We start from the raw sequence: 21,043 nt of genomic DNA on the forward strand, positions 1-21,043 counted from the left end.
GCAAAATAGCATTGTGACACGTGGCATACTTATCAATGTCAGCATGCCACGTGTCGTTGACCGACACATCATCATGAGGTGACACGTGGCCAAACCATGAGATGACACGTGTCACCAAAGGTCCACGTGTCGTTAACGAAAAACGGATCAGGGACTACTATGGTGCAATTTTTCCAATCTTAATTGGTGTAATTGAAATCTCAGAGACGATTTTAGTGCACGACGTCAATCTCGGGACCACTATGGGGATTTACTCGTTGAGGTATGGTGGCTGGGCCGGAATCATGTCTCTCGCGCAAGTTATAGACATTAATTGAATGCCAACCAACCACGTATTTTGTCGATTTAACTACTTTGAAGGCTATTTGGCAATTAAAGTTAGGCAACTGATTAGGTAAAGATAGAACTTAGTAGTTTGTTGTAATAGGCTCTGATTGAAAGCTTGAAACATAAAATTTGAAATTAAATGAATTAGTGAGTTGATAATTATGTTTATGCAAAATTTTGATTTTTGCAGAATTCTACTATAAAGACAGAATCTTGCAGAATTTAATTCTCAACCCACAAACAATATTTTGGAGTGGGACCAAATTTGGGTGAAATATGGATGAATCTAGTTTATTTTTACCAAATTTTAGAACTTTCTAACTTTTGTAGAAATAGATATGATTTTTAGAGGAAAAACTGCTAGAACAGATTTTAAAATTAGTTCCAAAACAGGGCAATCAGCTTCAAGAGGACATGGTTAATTCATGATAAACTTGGATTGAGGTGGAACGAAACAAATAGAAAGCTTATTTCCTTTAAGTTCTCCATACCAAATTTTAGCAGCTCATTTAGAAGTCTCTAGAATTTATAGTGATTTTGTAATTTTTTTTTATCGCAGGGCAATTTTAGTATGCTTTTTTTTTTTTAGATATTAGTTCCCCAAAATTTATAATTCCTATTTTTTTATAATTATTATTATGATAAAGATGTGTGGATATAAAAGTTGCATGTTATGCAATGTCATTTGTCGTTGTTTCCATAATGAACAAGTAATTTTTGTAATTGTGGTTGAAGCCCATTTTGCTTATATCGTGTACAGGTCAAAACAAAATTGCTGAAATTTCTGTTTAATAAGATGATGAACAGTGCTTTTATTGGTAAATTAGGCATTGAGCCTAAGAGCATAGAATCTATGAAATGAGGATTGGATCATGTTTTGGATGCGGTTATAGACTTATAGGCATAACTTGAATGCCAAGCAACCACACATTTTGTTGATATAAGTATAACTACTCTGAGGGTTATTTGGCAATTAAAGTTAGACTACCTATTAGAGTATTAGATAAGGGTAGAATTTTATTGTAGTAGGTTCTGATTGAAACTCCACATAATTGAAGCAAACTAACTGTAAAGACATTATCTATCTTAAGTTTTAAGATAATCATTTAAGATTATTTAGCTTAGCAATGGTCATAATGTAGAAACTGTTATTGAATGTAATAATGTCGAGGGTAATATATAAATAAATCAGTACTAGTATTTTGATGATATGCAATAATAGTGATCCTTTTCATTAATTCAGTGCTCGACTCTCTGTATTACTCTTTCTATACATTGTTAGTTTGTCATTGCATTTATATGGTATCAGGGTTTCAATCAATAATCCATGACAGACTATCCAAAAACACCACACATTTTTAATCCTTCAAGCAATGATGCACCATCACTAATATCCTCTGCCAACACCACCATGAGCACCCTTGTTCCCAAACCTTTCACTATATCCCTGTCTAAAAAATTAACAGAAACTAATTTCTTGACTTGGAGGCATCCTGCAATACTTACAATCTGTAGCCAAGAACAAGTGTATATAGGTAGTGATGCGGAAATGCCGATAAAAAAATTGGTAAATCTGTTTTAATAAGTTCTCCTACGTTTAAACACTAAAACTTATATGATTTGCTATATGTACCCTCTATTACTCAGAATTTAGCAAGTGTATCAAAGTTTGCGCACGATAACTATGTTTATTTTTCTTTTTGGCCTGACTATTGCTTGGTGAAATCGCAGGCTATCAAAAAAGTTTTTCCTTCGGAGTAAGCAAATTCTTGTACTTTTTTAGATGTTTACCACAAAAGACTTGTCCACCCTGGCCTTCCAATTGTAAAATCCATAACTACAACATGTCAATTACCTATTAATAAAGATTCAAATATTGATTTCAAGTGCCAATATTGTTGTATGGCCAAATCCCATAAATTGCCATATCAATTATCTACTGCATCTTATTCTTATCCTCTTCAACTAGTGGTTTCAGATGTATGGGATCCTTCATCAATTGTCTTTAAACAAGGCTTTCATTACGATGTATCTTTTATAGATGTTTATACTTGCCATACCACAATCTACTTACTTACTAATAAATCTCAAGTGTTCTTTGTTTTTCAAGCAATACAAAGCATATATGGAACGCCAAACGGGATATTCAATCCGTACTCTTCAAACGAATTACAAAATTCCAGCACTAAGAAGGCGTTGCAAATAGGCTTTCATGTCCCTATACACCACAACAAACCGGTTTGGAAGAGCGGAAGCATCGACATATTGTGGAAACTGGTCTAGCTCTCCTTGCTACTTCCTCTCTCCCTCTATCCTTTTGGGACTATGCTTTTTCTACTGCAATTTTTCTTATTAACCGTATGCCATCTGCTAACACTTCTTTGAGCTATTGTTTCAAATTGTCCCAGATTATTCTCTTCTTCGAGTTTTTAGGTGCCTTTGTCATCCTCACCGTCAGCCATATAACACAAACAAGCTTGAAATGCACTCACAACCTTGCCTTTTCTTGGGTTATTCTACTCATTAAAATGGATATATTTGTCTCACTAAAGAAGGGAAGACTATGGTTTCCAAGGACGTGGTCTTTGATGAGACCAAGTTTTCATACTCTAATCTTTTTCAATTAGACACAACATCCAATTCTCAATGTCACGCTTGTCAACATGAATTTTTGCCAACTATCACAGCCATACCACTATCTTCTATAACTCCCTCTTTGACCTTACTTTCCGTTAATCCTGTTCCTGATGAACTTCTAAAAAATATACCCACTACTCTAGAATAACCTGTCCAAACTTGAAACAACAACCATCCCATGCTCACACGGTCAAAGACTGGCCATAGTAAATCCAAAGTCCTTTAAACAACTACTTCGTCATTTAAAAACTCTTCTTTAGCTCCTCCCAAGTTCATTCTTGCTGCCACGAACTCACCACATTGGAAGAAAGCCATGATGGTCGAACAAAAAGCGCTAATGAATTACAAGACATGGACATTGGTAGAACCACCTCCCAATGGAAAAATAATTGGGTGCAAGCGAATAGTCACTATAAAGAAAAATTCAAAGGGTTAAGTCTTACGCCACAAATCTCGTCTTGTTGCAAAAGGTTTTAACCAAATGGCTGGAGTCAATTATGATCAAATCTTTTCGCGAGTGATCAAACTAGTCACTATTCGATTAGTTATCACTCTTGTTCTCTCAAAAGGATGGAGAATTAGGCAATATGACTTTCATAATGCCTTTCTCAATGGAGTTCTATATGAAACTCAATACATGGCGCAACCTCTAGCCTTTATTCATGAGAATCCTAACTTAGTAAATGAGCTCCACAAAAGCTATCTATGGTTTAAAACAAGCACGGGGTGCTTGGTATCTCACCCTCACTGCTACATTTTGAAAATTTGGGTTTGAGAGCACAAAATCATATCCCTCTCTCTTAATCAAATCAACATCCAAGTTCATCGCCTACACACTCATCCATGTAGATGATATGCTTGTCACGGGAAGTGATGATCAAGAGATTCAAGAGACTATTAACCAACTACCTCCACTTTCCTCCTAAAAGATCTTGGTGACCTAAACTTCTTCCTCGGCAATGAAGTCAATCATCACACTGACTTCTCTATCTCCCCGAACCAGTCCAAGTACATTCGAGAGTTACTATCCAAAGTCGGAATGCTCGAATGTAAAGCCAGGAATACTACTATGAATTCCTCGTGTCACTTGACATCTTTAAGGAGCATGTCATTTGAAGATCCGACTATGTTTAGGTCGTTGGTTGGAGGATTACAATATGTGACGATAAGACGAGTTGATATCACATTCACAGTGAATAAGCTCAATCATTTCCTTTCAAATCCATTAGAAGATCACTGGACTGCGTTAAAGTGCTTACTTCAATACTTTGTAGGTACCATTTCTCTTAATCTTCATTTCCATAAATCTAATAACCTTCGCTTGACTGGTTTTGCAGACTCCGATTGGGATTTGGATCTGAAAGATCGAAAATCAACATCAGGATATTGCATATATTTTGGCCCCAACCTCGTCTCATGGAAATGCACAAAACAAACCACTGTTAGTCGAAGATCAAAACCAAAGTGGGGGGAAAAAGTAGAAAACCTACAAAAAGAAAGTGTGCATCCGCCAATGAGAAAAGTCGAACTCAACTTTTGCCATAAGTAAGCTTGTAAGTTTCAGGTCATCAAGAACACCTTAATCTTTTACTATTTTCTTTCATCTTTCTCCTCCTTTCTTTTGTACGTTGATGGTCTGTACAAACAAATCACGATACTAACGTTTACGTTACATACCCCAATAAGAAGCATAAGATGCACAAGGTATAATGGCCAAATGGAGAAAGAGAACACCACCATCAGAACTAAGATCCTATTAGGTAGGTATAATGGGCAATGGCCAAATGAAGAAACAAACGCTACCATCAGAAGTAAGATCCCATTAGGTAATGTCTTAAAACAAAACTATAGAGATATTGGGAAAGACAAAACTTGCTTGGACAAGAAAATAGATGGCAAAATGTATCTATCCTAGAAAAAAACCTTCTCCAATCTTTTGTCTAATAGAAAACTTAAAAACAATTTTTCTATCTTGTCAATGTCTCCACTCACCATTGTATTGGTGCTTTTTGCCTTTCATATCCTCAGATACTTATCAGATATGGTATCGAGTAAGGCAGGTGTCTATGTAGAAAATGAATTTATATTAAAGTGATCCTACATACTACAAGTAATAATTAGGTCAGACACCCAAGTAATTAGTGCTTGGTTAGTAATGGTTATTAAATTTGCTTGTAGGCAAATGTCGTGCACCTTTCACAGCTATCGAGATTCAATGAACTGCTGCATGACTTTCTATTTATCCATTACTAACTAGTAAGATAACTATACTGGTTAATTATTGTTGTACATCATTTAGTGTCATCCTCTATATCCACTGGAGTCACAGCTCTAGCATTCAGCACCAAACTTCATAAATGTCAATGTAATATCAACATACATCAACTTTTGTTAAATACAAATTCGCATTTCAAAATCTGTTTGGTAGATAAATTACCATAGTTTCATTATATTTGGTAACTTCTCAGATATTCAAACAAATGTTTGGAACATACCTCCTCACATATGCTTGTATATCAGTACCGATGTCTGTAATTAGCTCTTCAATAGTTGTAGTACCCTCCTTATAACATTTCAATAGTTTACAAGCATCCAAAAAAGACGCAGATTTATCCGTATCTGCAACAAGCAATAAATCTTTTAACTCTTCCTTAAGATGCTCCATTAAAACAACAGCTGCATCGAACCAATGATAGTCAGATAATTAATATAACCAAACAGTTTGAGTAGCGTAGTACACATATTTACCTAAGTACTAGCAAAACTGGAATGATATTCAGGAACTTGTTATTAAGGACTTGTACTTAGTTACAAGTAATACCGCGAAAACCAATTTGTTGCTATTCTAAATAACTTGACGCAAATCAAGAAGACTTATGATTTATTAATTCTCACCATTAAGCTATTCAACTTATAAATATGGAGAAGTCAGGATAGAGGTTATAGTCCTTCAATTATTTCAAGAGATGCATGCAAAAGTCCTGTTAAATGATTAACTTAATCTATTCCTATTACACACAGACATACTGAGAAAAATCTGAGCCAGACCATTAAAGGAGGCTACACAAAGTCCTACTCTACAGATATGCTTTTTTCTCTTTCTATATTTCTTTTTTTGTTTTCCAAAAGAAAAACATAGTAATAATGCAAAATATAATAAAAATACTTGAATCCTGCCTCAACTTAAGTAAACAGAATGTATTATATAAGAAGATGGAACAAGAAAAAGAAGATATATAAATCAACTCAATAGAAGCATAGGAAAACTGCACGCATAATCAAGGAACAGTACACATATAAGAATACAGAAAAGCATGATCTTGAGTAACAAAGTCATACCAATGGCTCGAATAATCTTAAGGTTGAATTTCTTAGCCAGGTCAGCATAGCCTATTGTTTTTGCACGCTGAAAGATCAGCAACTTCAAGCTAATTAACATATCCTGCAAAAATGCCAAACTTTGAATATCATTATAAAGAAATTCCAGAACAAATCTTAACCTGGAACCGGAAGTGGCAGGGCACACTCTAGTTATCAGACATTACGAGTCAACAACAAAACCAATCAAATCTCATGGACTGGATTTGCATACGAAACTCAGTCAAAATGGCAGGCTCTCCATGAAAAACATTTCAACTCACTATTATCTAATTCGATACAAGTCCACTTTTTACCTTTTCTTACGAATACCTCATCTTAGTCACATGTACTTTCTTCCATATTTTTTAATAATTTATAATTATTTCTACCAAAAAAAAAGGAGGATGATTGTGTTAGACTTTTGATAGCCAACATAAAACTCTGTTGAATCACAATGAATTCTACCAAAATAAGATATGCCAACAGGAATTTACCGATTATGACAATTACTCAAAATATTTAAAATTTTTAACTTAAACATGAGAGCTTTACCTTGACACCTATTTTCTGGTGAAAAACATAACTCAACAAAAATACACACACAACGAGAATCTAAAATAAAAGAGAATTGATATTATCCTTAAAGATGATGAATAAAATCCTTACAATCTCAAGCTCTGAAAGGGAGCAAAGCCAGATCAAACATTCAACCTCCAACCTGCTATCTTTACCCCCCCTAACCATAGTTCTCAATCCTCCCATGAGGTGTTCCTCATAGTGATGATCAAATCGAGAAATGAAAGATCCCAACTCCTGCTAAAAATTATATTTAAAGATAAATCTAGAATCTTTTTTATTGAAAAAAGAGAACAGGATAGGATTATAACAAGAAAAATCAACATCACAACTAATATGAAAGATCAGGTGTTCTTTATAGTGATGATCAAATCGAGAAATGAAAGATCCCAACCCCTGCTAAAAATTATATTTAAAGATAAACAATTTTAGAACCCTTTAAAGAAAACAGGATAAGATTATAACAAGTGAAACTATCAGCATCACAACTAATATATAATATTAGAAAACCATGTATGAATAATAACAGGGTAGATTCAAATAGCAACATGTAAACCTTATTCGTTTTTGGGGTCAACCATATAACTCAAATTCCATTGCATTGTATGATAACAAACAAAACATTGATCTATGTCCATGAAAATTTGATGTCATTATACGTTAGATATTGCCTGACTAACACAAATGCACCCTTTTTGTCAAGACATGGATAGGAGTGAGTATTCAACCCAAAAAAACATATGTGCCCTCCTATTATGGCCTAAGAATAATACTAACCAAAAGTAAACACAAACAATATCAAGTAGAAAATTGGCAATGTAGGAGTAATTGTTGCATTGAGTGTTAGTTTGTTAACTATAAATGTTAACATTCAATTGGGCAATACACTCTTATTAGAATTAAATGTTGGAGCATAATTAATCATGATCCATGTAAAGGAAAAGAAACTACAAAATTACAAGCTCTTTGGCAAAGATTTTTTCAAATGCTTGAAAAAAGATATTGAAAGAAAATAAAAGCATTGTCCAAAACTAGATGAGAAAGGAACAAGCATGCACAAATTTGTCCATTTCCTTCAAAAGTTTCAAGGGCACAAACCCACTTCCTTTCGGCCTCCGTGCGACCCAAAAGATCTTCTCTTTAACACTTTCAGCTTTCTGATGAAGGCTTTCAAAATTTAAACCCCACTAAGATAGTAAGATGCAAAATTACATCATACTAAGACTGATCTATCACTTTTAGTTAGAAAAAAAAAAAAACAAAAACAAAATTAAATTGTGTAGTGCCACCTAAAGCATGAAAGTCTCTGCACACCTAAATCAGTCTCATTTAAACAAAATAATAAGTACAACACAATCAGAGTATTATAGTAACATAATACCAAAAGCAACAACACAATCAGACAACAATTTCAGAAAAGTTTATGTAAATTGCAGGAAAAAAAATTCCAAAGAACTGAGGACAAACAAAACATCAGGAAAAAAAATAGAAATAAAAGATTGTGTGGTGGTGTCATGAATCAGTTTAACATGAACCAACCTTTAGAAATTAAGTAATTAACACAAGAAAATGGCATGTAAAAGGTAGAAAACCATGCCTTTACAGAACCGAGTGAGAGCAGCGACTGGTAGATGCTGTGACGGCAAGCGCATACCAGAAGCAGAACAAGGCCAGAAGGGCTGAAGGGAAGCAGAATAAGAAGCAGAAACAGAAACAGAATGCGGCAGGAGGCAGAGCAGATCCGTGGGGAAGTTTTAGGGTTGGCTGACACCTGTGTGTGTGTTACGCAAGAAACCAAACATCAAACCATTCATGTTACCAGACTAGAGGTTAAACCAGTAATATTAAATTATAAATAAACACACAATAATAAAAACATGCTCTCTTTGTAAATTAAAAAATACATACAAATTCAAAATCAACTAAGCCTCATATTTTCATAGTTTTATGAAGCAACTCTCAAGTCTCAAACATGGTCATCAAAAACAAATCGTAACCAAATCAGTCATACGACAGGTTATTGGATCACTGGTTCCACAAATGGCTTACGAGTTGAATCGGCTAACCCGGTCACAATTAAATAAAAATATAAAATAATAAAAATAAAATTAAAATTAGAATTTAAAATGCTTGTCCTCAGAAACACATTAATAACAATCAAGTATCAATTCTTAAATATAAATAATAATGCAAAAATAGATAATAAACTAGTCACTAGTATAAAATATTTTCATAGTTTAAATGAACACGAGAGCAAAAGATAACGCAATCCATAAATCAAGTCCAAGGGGTGGTCTCCAGCATGTTTCTTAATCAGATAATGCAATCCATAAATCAGGTCTAACTTAAAAACTTTTTTTTTTTTGATAGTTGTACTTCCCCAAAACACCCAAGCATAGGTAGAGGGAAAATAAAGAGCATCAAAACAAAGTCTTGACATCAGGAAAAATCTCAAAGTAATTACCTAAAACAAACTCATTAAACTCACGGGATTTCCAACAAAGCAATGTTTATCCCATAATAATCAAATTTAAAAGTATCAGAACTAGATATCACCTAACCTCATTTACCTCTACTGGTTTAAATTCCAAATTCTATATTTTCTTGTCTTTTATTCGTATTGGATCTAGGAGAATAGTTTAAGAGGGTGATTGCAGCAGATGCCTAGCATAGATGGCATATCTGTATGGTTCAAGTCCCAGCTAAAGCTGGATGTAGTTTAAGAACCCATAGTGTGTGTAAGTGAAGGGTGTGTGAGTAGTGTATAATGACAAAAAAAAAAGGTGATTTATTTCGCCATCTCCTGGCTGTTAGTACCAAGGTTCTGAGAACCGGATTGGTCATCAAACCGCTCTAGTCAATGGTTTACTAGTTTAACTGTGGTTCAACTGAAAAAATCGTTTTACAGTAAAATAATCAATAAACATCTTAATATAATTAATTAATTATAGTCTAATATAAATCTTAAAATATCTTCTAAATTTAAAACACTACATGAAATGTTATTAACCAAATCTATATGATCTTATTAAAATACAAACTCAAAAGTTAAATAGTTAAAAAAAGTATCTAAATAGGATTAATAGCATCATTCGAAATAAGAGCATTGGCAGACATTATTATTGACAAGAGCATTATTATCGGCAATTGCTTCTTGATTACTACTATAATCCATATCTGAAATAAATAAATCAATCAAAAATAAAAAACAGCAGCACAACCAGAAATCAAATAATCATCCATAAGACCATAACTGAAATCAATAAGGCAACACCAGACCACACTAATAGAAGCTCTCAAAGCATAAATCCAATAAAAAATACCATTACCAACAGCAGAACAGACTGAACAAAGCCAGGAATCAAGAACAATCAGCAACAAAAATTAATAAACAGCAACAACTAATCACCCTAAACCAAAAAAAATTCAAAACCAGTATACTCAGAAATTTAAAAAAAAAAAGCAGCAACAGAGTAACAAATCCATTTTTAGCAATAATTTCAATAACACAAAATCAATTATTTGATTTCCATTCACAATTTCACATTCAGAAATCACTAAACAGAGCATAAAAGGAATAACCAAAGAAGTGAAAGTAGTGCCACTAACCTTTGACGGAGAGCAGGACGGCAAGTGGCGAGACGACGGCGACCGGCGAGATGAACGCGACACGACGACGAGCTGCTCCAAGACTCGAACAGAAGCCAGGAAGGATAGGGATGACGTGCCGAGCTAGAAGAGAGAGCCTGGGTGGGGAAGGAGGAAGCCGCGGAGGCACCGACAACCACGGACGGCGGCGGCAGAGCCGTTGAAAAAGCTAGGATTTTGGTTTGGGAGGATTTTTGAGCTTTGCTTCTGATTCTGAGTTTGTCATTCACGAATGAGGGGGGTGTTGGGGCCTTGGGGAAGGGGGTAACACACTGACGCGTTGGGTTCTCTCCTTTTTTAAAAAAAAAAGTCACCCTTCAAGAACTTTCAGCGGTTTTCAGGCAATTTTCAACTGGATGGTTACAGATAGTGGACCCCACTATGTTCATTGTCAGTTCGACCAATCGGTTTGGTTCAATTTTTAAAATCATGGTTAGTGCTGGATTCATAATTACAAGAATAGAATCGGTGATCAAACTGATCTGACTATTAGTTCATTAATTTATTGGTTTAATTAATAAGTTATTAGTTAAAACAATAAAATCGATCCTATATAAATAAAAGATATAAAATAGTCAAAAATCTAAAATTAAAATTTAAAATAGATATCTTCACTAATATTTTAAAAACAATCAAATTCAATAAATTATAATCAACAAATTAATTCAGTTATCATTACATAAGTATATAAAATTCTAATATTTTTCATAATAAAAATTTTTAAATTTTATTTTCATACTAAAGACTATTTTTTATTTTAATAACTAACTAATTAGTTTATATTTATTATATTATTTTTATTAAAAAATAATATTTAATAAATATCATATAATTATAAAAAAATAATAATATTGTAATTAATAAAAGTATTTAATATTTTTATTTATATATGTTTAATAACATTTATATTAATAATTATAAATAATAAAAAATATAATTAATTTAAATATAATTGAGTATAAAATTAAAATAATATGGAATAATATAATTTAGTAGTAAGAAAAGTATACAAAAACAAAAAAAATTTAAGTTCAGATTACATCTTTAATAATTTTAAATTTTTTTACGGATTTCTATCAATTTTGAACAATTTTTATCAGTTTTAATTTTTTTTTTACTAAAAATAAAAAGACTCAAATCTACAACTTTTTAAATGTATAAAAAAAATTATACTATTTGAACCATAATTATTTGGCTTATCGGTTCTAATCTTTAAATAATCATACACTCTAACATATATTGATGATATTACATTTATTCACTTTTTTATTTTACATATTGGGGAGATAATGGTGTATAACACGGTTATGGGCATCCATGGTGCTTCACGCAGATGTGATGGCTGCGATGAAGAAATCGGACGGTCCGATTTGATGCTAATAATCAGACGGTCCGATTAGAGGCTAGGACTAAGAAGATACACAAATCAAACCGTCCAATTTATACCTCAAGCCACGTGTCGCGCATGCAAGTCTCTCCCACCAAGATGTATACATGCGTTTACTGATTGAATGCCTCCATTCTCTTTCACTTTCAAGCAGCAACGAAAATCTCTTCTCCTCCAACTCCACCTCCAGTTTCATTCTTCCAGGCCTTCCATTGATAAAGCTTTTATTTAAAAAAAAAATTGGAACACTCCTTTTTAGTAATGTCTAGAAGAAGAAGAATAAAAGATGTCAATCATTCCAAACTCCACATTGTTAATTATCTTGATTATCCTAACTATATAAGTTTTTATTTTAGAAAATTTTATTTTAATTAAAATAATAATTATGATGTTAGAAATTAGTAGTTTATTATGATGATAATGTTAGAAATTAGTGTAGAAATAAGTTTTAAATATTTTAATTTGATTAAAATAATTTTAGAAATTAGTAATATTAGATTATAATGCAGAAAATAGGGATTAGTGTAATAATATTATTTAGAAGAAAAGATTATGGTACATTATGATAATAACTTAATTATTGTTATTAATAGAATAATTGCAGTAATAATAATAATAATAATACTGTTATTAAAAATGGAGATATGATAAATAAAATAATTAAAATTAATTATTATTAATGAATTTATTGAAATAATAATAATAATAATAATAATAATAATAATAATAATAATAATAATAATAATAATAATAATAATAATAATAATAATTGTTATTTACTATTGATGGTTTAATTATTATTAGAATACAGCACTAATATTAAGATTGGTAGTACGTGTGATAATAAATAATTTAATTAGTATGAATTGTTAGTAATAAATAATTTTTTTGTAGTAATAATATTTATTATTAAGCTTTCGTAGGATAGTAAAATAAATATTATGAATTGAAAATTATTAAATTAATTATTTTTGTTATAAGTATAACATAAATATTTAATAAAGGATTAATAATTGATTTATTGTTGTATGTATGTTGTTAGAATAGAATTGAATAGCTACTTGAGTATTAGTATATAATATAATAGTTAGTTATTTAGAAGTATTGTTATTATTATTATTTTTATTAATTGTGGATATGTTTTACTGGTTATTTGATAATGAAAATTTGTCTGTTAAATTTAATTTGTTAATTAATTAATATTATGTTTGTGTTTAGGGTTCTAGAATGTTGCAATGTGATCACTATATGCCGCCGGATCGGTACAATCCAATAGTAGAGTGGTATTTACGGGACACCGGCTTTTATCATGTTTCACATATTGGAGTTGTCCAATGTCAGTCGGCATTGGTTAATGCTCTGATAGAGAGATGGTGCCCTGAGACTCACTTTTTATTTTTCGGTTGGTGAGTGTGTCATGACTGGAGGATGTGGCGTTAATTCTTGGTCTTCCAACGAATAGTTTGCCAGTTACGGGACCGATACTGAGCAGTTATAAGGCGTTAGAGGCTGAATGCTTGGATCAGTTTGGTGTTGCACCTAGGAAGGCAGACTGCAGGGGAAGTTTCATCAAGTTGACGTAGTTTCGAGCATTGAAAGACCAATTAGTGTTAGTTGATGATATCCAGATTCAGAGGTACGTGAAGTGCCACATAATATTATTGTTTGGGACCGTTCTGTTTGGAGATACGTCTGGAGCAGGGATGCACTGGAAGTTTCTGCCGTTACTCCGTCAGTTTGCCGGGATCATACAGTTCAGTTGGGGATCAACTTGCCTGGCACACCTGTATAGAGCATTGTGTAGGGCAACGCGTGTCGACTGTAAGGAGATTGATGGTCCACTGACACTCTTGCTTGCCTGGGCTTGGATCCGTCTACCATTCATTAGCCGATTCCTAGCAATCCCCGAATCTTTTCGATTGCAAATAGGTAAATTTAATTACTAAATGCTTTGAAATAGTGTATTTTAAATTGTATTGATAAATGTAAATTAACAAATTGTCTGATGTCAGGTGGCATAACTGGGAGCGTGAGAATCGGCTTTACAGATTTTGTACCCTTGATCACTATAGGAGAGATCTGGATGTTTTGCAAAAAGGACAGGTTTGTTGTAATAAATAAGTAGTTATTTTCGTTTAGCCATATTATTATTCAATGTGTAATCCTCGGTTACTTGCATAATGTGTGCAGTTTGTTTGGGAGCCTTATGCAATTGGTCGGACCGATCCAGACGTGATTCCTCCTAACATCCGTCAGCATTCGGCTATTTAGAGTGCCAAAGTTCTGCTAATATCTTTTGAATGTATTGAGTGGCATGCATCTGATAAACTGAGGAGGCAATTTGGCTTGACTCAGGGCGTTCCTCATCAAGAGCGAGACCTAGGTGAAGCACACGGCGAAGTTCTGATAGGTCCGAAGAATCAAGATTGGTCTGGAACCCACTCATTCTGGGTTATGCATTGGATGAATCAGTATAGTCATGTTCTTGTCGAGCACACGGTGTCCTCACAATATTAGGCAGATATCTACTTGCATTGGTACCGAGGTACATATGGTGACCACTTGCATCTGTCACAGATCGAACCGCAAGAGAATCAACACGGTGATCCTATGCATAATCAGGAGAATCAACAAGTACAACCACCGCCACCACCATCGCCACCGCAACCACCACCGCCCCCCTCACAAACACAGGCACAACAAGAGCCTGAGCAGTTCACTCCATACATTCCTGACATGCATTCTGCAGATTACTTGACACCACCAGTACATCAGCAGTATTGGAGTGTCCCGGCACCAAGAATCAGGTGAACAGGATTCGTTTAGCCATCTACTTGGATTCATGACTCTTGTGCCAGGTTACTCATATCCAGCTTACGGAGACATTCCCACCGACTAGAGGGCTCAACCGAGTGGGATTGCTCCAGGTAGATTGTCATTGGATACGAGACCTCGACAACTCACTTCCTCTGGTACTTCCAGAGGTAAACTTTCTGTTGACTCAAGTATGAGTAATGATGCCACGAGGGGGATCATACAGAGTGAAAATTCATGTCGTGTTCCGATGAGTCTCATTCTAGAGAGCTACCAGCCAGTTGATGAGGACAATGATGACTTTCTGGTTGATCATCCAGATGCGGATGAGGATGCGGATGAGGATGAGGATGAGGACAACGATGAGGATGAGGAGGATGGTGAGGATAATGATGATGGGGGTGATGGTCTGGATGATGGTTCAGTGCCTACTGTAGGTAAAATAATTTGTTGGTTAGGTTTGATTTGATTTTATTAGTTGGTTATGGAATTTGTTGATTAGTTGTTTATTGAATTAGTTGGTTATTGATTATTTGAGTTGATTAGTTGATTTGATTAGTTGGTTATCGAATATTTTCATAAGTACAACCACTAGCGAAAAAGGAAAAGGATACAACCTTAGAAAGTTACTAAGGCCCACACCATCACGTGTCACAACATGCTGTCGCAAGTTACTAAGAAAAAAGTGACAAGCCTCAGATGTCTCTCCCTCGACTATCGCAAATGCAATCGGCACGATGTTGTTGTTGCCATCCTGTGAGACTGCAACCAACAAACAACCCTTATATTTTCCATACAAATGAGTTCCGTCTACTTGCACTATTGGCTTGCAATGTCTGAATACTCTAATACAAGGGTAATAACTCCAGAAGACTCGGTGTAGTACACGAATATTAGGAACCAAGTCATCTCCCTGATACGCATGCATTGTTTCAAAATGAACGACTGCGGATGACTCCTTGTGACACATGGCCTCAAACCATATCGGAAAGGCTTCGTACGAAGCTTCCCACCCTCTGAAAATTGACTCCACTACCTTCTGTTTTGCCAACCATACTTTGTGATAACTTATGGTGTAGTTAAACTTTGCATGTACTTCCGCAATCAATGATTTCACCCTTATAGACGGGTCAACTTCTACCAATGACTTTATTGCTTCTGCAACTGTGTTGGAATCCAGCTTCGAATGATCTTGAGAAATGGTGGCCCTAGTACAGGTGTGACTACCATTGTACCTCCTTATCTTCCAACAGAACTTTCTGGACATTTTGCTCACCCTGATCAGCCAATCACATCCTGCACCATACTGGGTGCATTTAGCATAGAATGTCGTTGGTTCTGACTAATGCACCCGATAATCTACACCTCTGCAGATTGTATAATCTTTCATCACCTTAATTACTGCCTCCCTAGAACTGAATTCCATTCCCACAGTAAATTTACCATCTGGCATAAGGGGAAGCTCTACTGCAATCACATCACAAATTTTAGAGTTGTCATAACTAATAATCTAATAAACTTATAATCATAGAACAATGGAAAACGTAGTTGTCAAAACCGAACCGACAATCGAACCAGTCAAGTCACTGGTTGAACCGATTTACCTAGTCCTATGTAAATAAAAAATAAAGCATAGTAAAAAACTTTCACTAACATTTCAAAAATATCTAACTATTCTAAAACAATATGAAATAGGAACAATAGTATTTTGTTAATTTTACGGAGTTTGACCGGCTTTAACCGGTTCACTCTGGATTTAACCGGGTTGCACCGGTTCGTTGCCTTGTGCGATCTTATCATGGATCAGACCGGTCTAAGATCCGATTTACTGGTTTTTTGGTCAAACTGGCTAGTCCGGTCGAACCGGCATTCCAATCCGATTTTATCAACATTGACGGAAAATACTACATTTCTCAGCCTACATGTTCACTTCATGATTAAACATTAAACAATTACTAATTACATGCTATATTTTGCCTATTTACCGTTGTCTTAACTATTTGTCCTAAACTCAAAACCCATGCACAAATCATACTTTAACAAATCTTAATTTAAATTGATAGCGCACCTGCATTTACATATTAAGAAAACTCCGGTGCATGCATGACCTCCAAATCCAACGATTGCATGAAACTCGGCTCCACAAACGGCTGCTGGTTTGCTAATGCATTTGCCACATCCGCCACATCTACCACCATAGCCTCGTCAGCTTGATCTTCGTCTACACCCGGATCAATAACCTCGTAGTTACTTTCGAACTCTTCTTCACTATCACTGTTGTAATCTTCCAATTCAATATCTCGGTCCGCTGTAGATTGCTCGAACTCGATATACAGTTCAATGAACGATATTTGCGACCAACTTTCAAGATACACTGAAAATATTTCTTGCATGCTCACTTCATCGGTCACGTATTTCGTTTGAAATTGCACGAACCCACCAAAGACAGATACAGGATATCTGTACAGAATACACGACACTCTCCTAGATATTTGAGAATCCATCTTCTCACAAATGACACATTTTAATTCTTCAAATGATAGTGTGAATGGAATAATAATATCCAACGGATTTATACACACAAATTTTACTCTTTCCAATGTTTGTAATAAAATTTGGCCATAATAATACACTTTTAATCTTACTCTATCATCCATGATAATAGAGAAAAACAGATCTACAAATAAGAAGAAGAGTTCTGCAGAGGAGAGATTTAGAGACTTGTAGGACCGGAGAAGAAGAAAATGAAATGGGCTGGTCACCTGGTAGGTACATATATATATGTATATATATATATATATATATATATATATATATATATATATATATATATATATATATATATATAAAATCTGTAGTCCATATTAATATTTTGTTGTTTTAATTCTGAAACTTCTCTTTTTAACTTTTTTATGTCTTCTTTGAGAGAATTAAGGGAAACTTCTTCTTGTGGGTTTTTAAAACGATTATAAATTTCTTTTATTTCTATTGGTCTTATTTCTTGCTTACTTTCTTCTTCTTTTTTAACTAATTCAGCTAATTGTCTTATAAACTCATCCCTTAATGGTGTATCTTCTAACTTGTTAATTATTTTGACTAGTGTAGAAGTTTGTTCTTTAGTTAAAACATTTACAATTTTTTCACAGTTTCTACAGTTACATAATCCTATTCCTAAACAATTATTATTATCCTGTTCCTCTTTTTCACTATTTCCTCCTGAGCTTTCTTCTTCTGACATAAAGTCTAATTGTTGTATAAAAAAGTTTTCAGTTTCAGAAGAACCCACATAACTTGATTCTTCTTCTGACTCTGAATTGATTAGTATAGCTGTCAAAGCATGCTTAATTTCTTTATTTTCTATTTTATTTATTTTTTGTTCTGTCGTACATTTATTAGCATAATGTCCTTGTTTTTTACATTTCCAACATGTTACTGATTTTTTCTTATTAGAAAATTTAGGTTTTCCTTTAGGGGTTTTATGGAATTTTTTATGATATTTCTGTTCATAATAAAGGGGTTTGTCTATATTATATTTATGTTTTTTATAAAATTTTTTCTTTTTAACTTTATGCTGTCCACTAGGTGCTTTTTCAGGAGTTATTCCATATTGATAGCAGAAAGAGCCAAGCTCTCTTTTTCCCGTGATACTTTTTTGTTTTATTTTCTGTTGTATCTTGGTATCTGTGCATATTTCTATACCTGTTTGTACTATTATATTATGCAATTGTCCAAAAGTTAATGAATTATAGGGAATCTGGGTCCCATACTGTGTTTGTAATTTTTGTAATACTTTTTCAGAGAATAATTTTGGTAAGGTTGCTACGAACCTTTCTTTCCAGAAAGGTGCATGTGCATCATCTCTTATCATAACTTTTGACATAAAAACATCTTTATACCATCTATAATCAGACATGGTTGGACATCTTAAATTCATTAATTGAGTTTGTATTCTATCTTTAAAAATACTGGGATCTCCTACAAAGTTTTTAATAATAGTATATATTAATGTGGATGTAGCGTCTGATGACTGATCTTCTTGTTTAATGCTATTAATTATTAATTCTTTTTCTTGGATACTGAGAAAATTATCCCACCAACCTTTTAATTGTCCTGTAAATCCTTGGGTTATCATAATTGCTGCTTCTTTATCAGAGGCTTTTCTCATTTTATAGGCAGTTGCAGCCATAGTCATATTACACATTTGATCTAAAATGGCTTGTTCACTTAATCCATCTATATTCCATTCTACTAAGTCTGATCCTGAGAAACTATTTTTTACTAATTGTGTTCGCTCTTTTAGGCCTACATCTACTGGTGATGGTCTAGGATAATAATTTCTGGTTTTAGGATAATCTCTTTTATAGGATATTTTATTTAATTCTAATTCTTCTTCCTTTTGTAATGTATTAATTGTTAATTTTCCTAGACTAATACTTCTAAGTTTTTCTTTTAGTTCTTCGACTTCTGTTTCTACTTTAGATTTTAAACTGATATTATCTAAACTTTGTAATTTATATATAGGTTTTTCTATGGGTTTTTCTACCTTAATGACCTTTTCCATATTTTCCATTCTTCCTAATTGATTTTTCATTATATCTAACATGGTATTAGTAAAGTTTAATTATTGATGTAATTTCTTAATATCTCTTTTCTCTATATTTCCTTCTGTATTGCTATCTTTATAGGGTGTTGCCTCAACTTCTAGATCTTTTCCAACTGGTATTTTAATAGTTTCCTTAGGAGGATATTCAGATTCTATTATTGATCCTGAACTTGTTTTCCAAACAACAGTTGGTTTTGTTAGAGGACATAATTTCTTATCGGGTTTAGAGTGATAATTAACATACCAATCAAAGAAGTATAAGCTAATTCTATTTTCTTTCATGAAATCATAGAATAGTTCTCTTAGTCTAATAACCTCATTTTCTGAATGGTTGGTAAAATACCAATCTCTTAGTGGTTTATTATAATCAGCATTAAAATCTTGTCTTATCCACTCTTTATCAATCTTAAATGGTTCTTCTTTTATAATTACTGATAAAACTTGTGATTCTCTTGGATCAAATTCTGAAGGTGATTTATATATAGCAGTGGTTATATGTGGCCTTCTGTTGTCAATTCCTACAATATCATCGATATTTCCTATTGATGAATTATCTATAGAATTTCTATGTCTAATAGTTTCAACATTATCAGGAATTCTTAATGATTGGGATCTATTCATTCTAATTCTAATATCAGGTCCTTCTCTTATTATTTCTCTTATTCTAGTATTTTGTATTTGTGGTTCTTCAATACCATCAGGTATTATCCATTCTTCAGGCATTCGACTTTTTAATTCTTCATGTCTTAATCTTCTAGGTGTTTGTATATTAGATCTTTTTAGATTTGCATGCATAATTATCGTTTCTTCTTTTAAGGATTGTCTTAATGCTCTAAAGTCATAATCAACTTTAGTAATTTTATAATATATTCTATAGATTATTTCGAATGGATCATATTTCTCATTTATAATGGTTTCATCAGCTGTTACTTGCAATTTTAAGGCTTGCCAGGTATAGTCATTTTTTAGATTCATAGCATAATTTGGGTAACAATTAAAAAAAACTGGTCCATCATGACAGTTACTTTCTAATATTCCTATTAATGAATCACTAAAATTTTGTAATCTGGTATCTCTTAAGGTTAATAATATAGGCAGATTAATTTCTATTCTAAAATTAGGTTTTATGGCTACTTGTATTAATCCTATATGGATGAAGTTATATCCTTTACTGCTATGTTCTTTCAATTTATCTTCTTCTAAGATGGTAATAATTTCATTACTACTCGTTCCTGGTTTACAATATTCTAACATGTGAATTTCATAATTTCTTCCTTCCCAGAAGTTTCTCTTTTTATATATTTTATCTTTATCTACTATAGGTATATTCCAATTATGAAAACTTTCTTCTAATTTAGCTATTTCTAACTCATTTTTAGTTCCAGAGGTGGAGGCTTCATCATTATCTGTTTTTATTACTAAGGAATTATTTTTTCCTAGATTTAAACGACTCATCGTTCTCAATAAACTAGCCATTTTATGGTTAGAACTTTGTGAGCTACGGGACCACCCTCGTTAATCAACGGATTCACTGCCTTTCTAGGACTTACAACCGGGACTACGATTTGGGCTGACCAACGTATTAACAGTTCTCACTGCTACTTCCAAAGTTGTAACTATAAAATTTTTTAGTTTATCAAGAAGACTTGTAATAAAAATCCAGTTAAAAATAATTTCTTTATAATGTTATC

General features: G+C 33.3%; 1 protein-coding gene across 6 annotated transcripts; it reads right to left on the reverse strand.

Annotated features, from left to right (window-relative positions):
* Positions 1-1,579: 1,579 nt before the first annotated feature.
* On the reverse strand, positions 1,580-10,850 carry LOC130950530 (uncharacterized). Of its 6 annotated transcripts, XR_009073621.1 has the most exons (7): positions 10,510-10,850; positions 8,498-8,671; positions 6,991-7,137; positions 6,304-6,406; positions 5,460-5,640; positions 4,455-4,600; positions 1,799-4,321 (listed from the first exon to the last, which is right to left on the reverse strand). XR_009073621.1 is itself a non-coding variant. In XM_057879052.1 (6 exons), exons 3-6 carry the CDS (start codon positions 7,084-7,086, stop codon positions 1,715-1,717), a joined length of 444 nt encoding a protein of 147 aa, XP_057735035.1. In that variant the 5' UTR covers positions 7,087-7,137; positions 8,498-8,671; positions 10,510-10,850; the 3' UTR covers positions 1,580-1,714. The 6 variants fall into 6 exon arrangements, 5 of the variants coding, with proteins under 5 accessions (XP_057735035.1, XP_057735034.1, XP_057735036.1 ...); XM_057879052.1 differs by lacking the exons at positions 1,799-4,321; positions 4,455-4,600 and adding an exon at positions 1,580-1,778; XM_057879051.1 differs by lacking the exon at positions 4,455-4,600.
* Between the last annotated feature and the right edge of the window lie 10,193 nt (positions 10,851-21,043).

Source organism: Arachis stenosperma, chromosome 9, assembly GCF_014773155.1.
Source record: "Arachis stenosperma cultivar V10309 chromosome 9, arast.V10309.gnm1.PFL2, whole genome shotgun sequence".
Classification (NCBI taxonomy): domain Eukaryota; kingdom Viridiplantae; phylum Streptophyta; class Magnoliopsida; order Fabales; family Fabaceae; genus Arachis; species Arachis stenosperma.